This window comes from Cherax quadricarinatus, chromosome 21, assembly GCF_038502225.1.
Source record: "Cherax quadricarinatus isolate ZL_2023a chromosome 21, ASM3850222v1, whole genome shotgun sequence".
NCBI classification, from domain to species: Eukaryota; Metazoa; Arthropoda; class Malacostraca; order Decapoda; family Parastacidae; genus Cherax; species Cherax quadricarinatus.
The window spans coordinates 31,811,552-31,818,338 of NC_091312.1; the positions used below are offsets into that span (position 1 = coordinate 31,811,552).

Below are 6,787 nucleotides of genomic sequence, written 5' to 3' on the forward strand. Positions count from 1 at the left end.
CGAGGTGTAGCCAGCAATTCTTGCAAAGTTTTCTGGAGTCCTGTTGTCCAAAAATGTTTCAACAACATCTATCATGTTGGGACGTCGAGTGTTTGCAAAACTGTGTGTGAGCTCTCCAACATTAGTAATGAAACCTCTAATGTTGGCCAACAGGATGCTGATAGACTTGCTTCTCATGATGTGGTCAGCTTGAGGTGGTGGGTGTGTAAGGCATGTAAAGTGCTTGTCCTCGAGAGAAGTAGGGCACTGAGGCAGCTGCAGGGATGTAGGTGTGTGGTCTTGCATAAGGCACAGTGCCACCTGCTGGGCTGAGATAGGAGTAGCTGAGTGGGTGACGTGTGAGTGTGTTCACCAATTCAGAGATCCTGCTGATTTGTTCCGAGAACAGGTCTCTAAACAGGTGGTCCTGTCTATCAAGTTCCTTTTTCTTCCAACACTGGTCCTCCTGATGTCCTTTCTTGTGGCAGTAATTGCACCTGGTATCTCGCAGGCAGTTGTTGGTGGTGTGCCCCTTCTGGTGACAGCGAGAGCACTGCCTAGGTGCCTGGTAGGGTGGACTATTGTTTGTTGCACCCCCTGTGTTTTGCTGATCTGTTCGCAGGTTCTGCCTCTGGGACTGTGTTGGTGGAAGGTGAGACGGCTGTAGATGTCTTCCTCCTCCACGTCCTCTTCCACGTCCTCTGCCACGTCCTCTACCACGCCCCTGTGCAGTTCTGACAGATGTGTCCCTGCTGTTCGTACTTTGGTGCAGTAGGTGTTCAGGTGCAGTGATAGTGCCCTGATTATTAACTGCACCAACCTCTGTGGAGAAAATCCTGACTCAGTACCTGCCGATGAAGCACTGCTGCCAGATGTTGGAATAATGTCGGCAGGTGCGCTGACAGGTGTATGATCAGAGATGGTATGTGCACTGTCTAGTGTACTGGCAGGTGCTGAAGCAGAGATGTCAGGTGTAGGAGAATTAACAGATCCAAGGCTTGCTTCGTTGCTGGAAAGAGGATCTGTTCCCTCTGTGGTGGTCATAGGAATTGTGGTCATAGGTAGTGTTATGGTGGTCATAGGTAGTGTTTTGAACTCTGTCATTCTGTGGAGCCTTAGCAATGACAGAATTCCACCAGTTATTTACCCCTGAGTTAAGCTCAGTGTAGGACTTCCAGTCTTTGTCAATAGTGTCACCATCAGCTGAGCAGCTTGTCACTTGATGTAGGCTTGCACTGGCCTTCTACAATAGCTTGAAGGTTATCTAATGATTTGAGGAGCTCATGAAGTGCTTCCCTGTGATGGATTATCTTAGCTGCGACTTTACAACACAGCCCATGAGGGCAGTCTTGATCTCTGGACAAGAGTCCCTGAGGTACTTCTGAACCTTCCTCCTGTAGCACCAGGTTTGTTTCCACATATACCACAGGAGTATGGATATCCTTCAATTTTCTGAGATTTTCAACCTGGCTGCAACAGAATTCTTCTGGAATGCAATCTGTGTGGCAGTATTTGGAAAAAGTAGTAGTCTCTCTCTCTCTCTCTCTCTATTTATTCTCTTTTTACACAGGGTTTGACAAGGTTAATGATCCCTAGCTTTATTGACAAGCTATTTACAGGTTAAGGATTCCTAACTTTATTGGCAAGCTAAGAGCTAAGAGCTGTTACCTACATCAGCTCATTTGAAAGCATTTTTATTATTATGAGACATACGAATAGGGAACAGGATGAAGTTGGAGCCATCTGTGGGCCAGCATTTTCATTTGATCAACTGACTTTATCTCGTTGGCATCATTATGCTGTACGAATGTGTTCCATACTCGAGTCGTCCTGGGTATATATGATCTCAGATGGAGTGATGTTCTGGAGAAGGGTACAGCTATAGTGAGGTTGCTGCTTTCTGCCCGTCTAGTGGCATAAAAGCTTGTTTCACGCTTTCCTCGACGTGGCATTGTACATAACAGTAAGGCCACCCACATCCCTCCTGTGTTGAAGGCTCTGCTGAAATGACAGATCTATACAGGATTGGTCCAGGCGAAAGATGAAACATCTTGCTCTGTTCTCTACTCTGTCAAGCAGTCGCAGATAAGAAGGGGGCAGGTGAACCAAGAAAGTGGAGCATACTCAAGGTGTGAGTGTACTTCTGCCTTGTACAGAATCTTGCAACCCCTACTGTCAAGCAGATGCAAGATACGGCAAAGTGCTGTAAGCTTCGTGGCTGCTTTGTTTGCAAGATTTACAAAATGGTTCCTCATGGTCAGTTTGGAGCCAAATTTCACCCAAATTTCTCTCTCTCTCTCTCTCTCTCTCTCTCTCTCTTTCTACATTTTTTCTCTATCCCTCTCTCAGCCACCAGACTCATGGAAACTGACCACGCATATCTCCCTAACCCCGTCCTTCTCTCTCCCCCTCCCTCTTTCTCTCATTATCCCCCCCTCTCTCTCTCTCTGTCCCTCTTTCTACCTTTCTCTCTCTCTCTCTCTCTCTCTCTCTTGCTCTCTCTTGCTCTCTCTTTCTCCCCCCTCTTTCTACCTTTCTCTCTTCCCCCTCCCTCTCATTTCTCTCTTTCTCTCCCACAACCTTTCTCCCCACCCTCCTCTCTCCCATTGTCCTTTCTCCCACCCTACTCTCTCTCTATCCTTCTCTCTCCCCCTGTCTATCTTTCCCTTTTTCTATCTTTCTCTCCCCCCATCCCTTGCATTTCTCTCTCTCTCATAGCCTTTTCCCACACCCTCCTCTCTCTCTCTCCACCTTTCTACCATTTCTCTCTTCCCCTCTCATTTCTCTCTCTCTCCCCTAGTCTTTTCCCTCACCCCCACCCTCCCTCCTCTCTCTGTCTTCCCCTTTCTACCCTTTCGCTTTCCCCCTGTCATTCTCTCTCTCCTCTAGCCTTTTCCCTGAAAATACATAAACTTCTCTCTGTGGTACAATGCATAAGCTTCTTACTGTAGCAGTAAAAAAAATGGGTTGCCCAAGAGGGCAGAAAACCAGAGATCTGGTGGATGAACCTGGGAGGAAAGATTGGGAGTTGGAGCTCAAAAAAAAGGGAGGAAGAGTGGGAAAGGAGGTTAGAAGAGCTTGGCAAGATAATTGAGGAGAGGATAGCTGAAGAGAGCAGGAAGTGGGAGCTACAAGTTTTAGCAGCAGAAGCTAGCATACAGTGCTTGGAAGAGGAACTAAAAAACCTAAATGAGATTAGAGAGACAAATGACAATATAGACGCGACATCAGGAACTTCTATGTCAGGCACAGACAAGGAGACGGACCCACATGGGGCAAAGGAAGAGACAAGGAGCACACTAAGATCAAATGACAGCTTTGAATACAATGAAGGTATGCTATATGCAGAGACTCTAACAGCCCACTGCAGTAGCAAAGAACAGCTGATCATGAAAGACAGTTCACTAAGCATAGAGGTTTCAGCAAGCACAGGAATTGAAGGCAAGAATATTTCAATGGAAGGAACTATAACACTTCAGAGGATGTAAAGGGAGACTCAGTGGGAGGAGGAAAGGGAGAAGTCAGTTTTTGTCTATGGGCTCCAAGAACCCAAAGGGGACACCTACGATGAAAGAAAACAGGAGGAGGAAAAAGTGATTGAAGGCATCATGAAAACAACAGGTGAGGGTGACATGACCCAGGTGACAAATTTTCGGAGAATTGGGTGGCTTGCAAATGGAAGGAAACGGCCTGTCAGAGTAATTTTCAAGGAAGAATCAGCTCAAACCAGGATCCTGCAAGAGTAAGCATGACTGAGGGACAAACCGAGGTACCAGAGAGTATGCCTTGATCACTACAGAACACAAGAAGAAAGGACTATAGTGAAAGAGAGGGTACAAAGACACAATGAGGAATGAGAGGCAATGATGAAGATGAGCAGGACCCAGGCACATGAGGAATGGCAAACACACCCCCCAGAAACTCCTGCAGAAGGACTCCAACCACAACAACCCCAACACAACTGAGCAATCTAAACCAAATCCCACACACTGTTCTCTCTGCCACCAACCCCCATATCACAAACTTCACCCCTACAGCTGCCCCTATGGGCATTCTGAGCCCACCCCCCTCATCACAAACCCCACTCACATCACAACCCCCCATAGGCCCCCACCAGGGCTCCCACTCCTCCAGCCCCAGTATTCTCCCAGGTCCACAGTGATAGAACAGAAGCTGAAGGTTTGGTACACGAATGTGGACGGAATAACAAATAAATATGAGGAGTGGCATGAAAGAATCAGTGAGAAATCCCCAGACATCATATCAGTAACAGAAACGAAACTCACTTAGACAATAACAGATGCAATCTTCCCACTGGGATATCAGATCCTGAGGAAAGATACAAGGAGTAGAAGGGGAGGAGGGGTTGCACTGCTTATAAAAAAACTGATGGGGATTTGAGGAAATGGAAAGCATGGACGAGATTGGAGAAGGGGATTACATAGTAGGTACAGTTCGGTCTGGGGAATATAAAGTAGTCATTGGAGTGATGTATAACCCACCACTGAACTGCAGGAGGCCAAGAGAGGAGTATGAAGAAAACAACAGAGCGATTGTGGACACACTGACTGAGGTGGCAAAAAGAGCTCATTCTAGCAGAGCAAAGCTACTGGGTATGGGCGATTTCAACCAAAAATATATCCACTGGGAAAACCTGGAGCCACATGGGAGTCCTGAAACATGGAGAACCAAGATGATGGATGTGGTACTGGAAAACCTCATGCATCAACTTGTTAAGGACACTACCAGAGAGAGATGGGAGGATGAACCAGCAAGACTGGAACTTGTGTTCACCCTGAGCAGTTCAGACATTGAGGACATCACTTACAAAAGGCCCCTTAGAGCTAGCGATCATGTGGTTCTGAGTTTTGAATATGTAGTACAGTTACAAGTGGAGAGGGTAACAGGAATTGAATGGGAAAAGCCAAACTATAAAAGGGGGGACTACACAGGTATGAAGAACTTCCTGCAGGAGGTTCAGTGGGACAGAACTGGTAGGAAAATCAGTAAATGAGATGATGGAATATGTAACAACAAAATGCAAGGAGACAGAGGAAAGGTTTGTTCCCAAGGGCAATAGAAATAATGGGAAGACCAAAGTGAGTCCTTGGTTTACCCGAAGGTGTAGAGAGGCAAAACCTAAGTGCACCAGAGAATGGAAAAGGTACAGGAGGCAGAGGACCCAGGAAAATAAGGAAATTAGTCAAAGAGCTAGAAACGAGTATGCACAGGTAAGGAGGGAGGCTCAGCGACAGTATGAAAATGACATAGCATCGAAAGCCAAGTCTGACCCGAAACTGCTGTATAGCCACATTAGGAGGAAGACAACAGTCAAAGACCAGGTGATCAGGCTGAGGAAAGAAGGTGGGGAACTCACAAGAAATGATCAAGAGGTATGTGAGGAGCTCAACATGAGATTTAAGGAAGTATTTACAGTGGAGACAGGAAGGCCTCTGGGAGGACAGAACAGAGGGGGACACCAGCAAGGAATATACCAACAAGTGTTGGGTGGCATACATACAACTGAGGAGGAGGTGAAGAAGCTGCTAAGGGACCTTGAAACCTCAAAGGCAATGGTACCGGACATCTCCCCGTGGGTAGTTAAAGAGGGAGCGGATATGCTGTGTGTGCCATTAACCACAATCTTCAACACATCCCTTGAAACTGGGCAACTACCTGAGGTATGGAAGACAACAAATGTAGTTCCCATTTTTAAAAAAGGAGACAGAAAAGAGGCACTAAACTATAGACCAGTGTCACTGACGTGTATAGTGTGCGAAGTCATGGAGAAGATTATCAGGAGGAGAGTGGTAGAGCACCTGGAATGGAACAAGAGTATAAATGCCAACCAGTATGGATTTATGAAAGGCAAATCCAGTTTCGCAAACCTTCTGGAGTTTTATGATAAAGTAACAGAAGTAAGACACGAGAGAGAGGGGTGGGTTGATTGCATCTTCTTGGACTGCAAGGCTTTTGACACAGTTCCTCACAAGAGATTAGTGCAGAAGCTAGAGGATCAGGCGCGTATAACAGGAAGGGCACTGCACTGGATCAGAGAATACCTGACAGGGAGGCAACAACGAGTCATGGTACATGATGAGGTACTGCAGCGGGCACCTGCGATGAGTGGGGGTCCCACAGGGGTCAGTCCTAGAACCAGTGCTATTTTTGGTATATGTGAATGACATGATGGAAGGGTTAGACTCAGAAGTGCCCCTGTTCGCAGACGATATGAGGTTAATGAGGAGAATTAAATCAGGTGAGGATCAAGTAGGACTTCAAAGAGACCTGGACAGGACAGACTGGACACCTGGTCCAGCAACTGGCTTCTCGAATTTAACCCCACCACATGCAAAGTCATGAAGATTAGGGAAGGGCACAGAAGACTGCAGATGGGGTATAGGCTAGGTGGCCAAAGACTGCAAACCTCGCTTAAGGAGAAAGAGCTTGGGGCGAGTATAACACCGAGCACATCTCCGGAAGCACACATCAACCAGATAACTGCTGCAGCATATGGGCGCCTGGCAAACCTGAGAACAGCGGTCCAATACCTTAGTAAGGAATCATTCAAGACACTGTACACCGTGTACATCAGGCCCATACTGGAGTATGCAGCACCTGGTTGGAAAGCACACTTGAACAAGTAAATCAAGAAATTAGAGAAAGTGCAAAGGTTTGTGACAAGGTTAGTTCCAGAGCTAAGGGGAATATCCTATGAAGAAAGGTTAAGGGAAATCGGACTGATGATACTGGAGGGCAGGAGGGTTAGGGGAGACATGATAACGACATATAGAATGCTGTGTGGAAT

At 46.7% G+C, this 6,787-nt stretch overlaps 1 protein-coding gene across 1 annotated transcript in view; it reads left to right on the forward strand.

Annotated features, from left to right (window-relative positions):
- Nucleotides 1-6,787, forward strand: part of LOC128689156 (uncharacterized) — a 214,123-nt gene that overhangs the window by 70,691 nt on the left and 136,645 nt on the right. Inside the window, exons 6-9 of the mRNA XM_070087441.1 lie at nucleotides 154-265; nucleotides 602-705; nucleotides 2,958-3,463; nucleotides 4,495-4,684. Of these exons, the coding sequence (XP_069943542.1) occupies nucleotides 154-265; nucleotides 602-705; nucleotides 2,958-3,463; nucleotides 4,495-4,684 (912 nt within the window). The remainder of the gene's footprint in view (nucleotides 1-153; nucleotides 266-601; nucleotides 706-2,957; nucleotides 3,464-4,494; nucleotides 4,685-6,787) is intronic.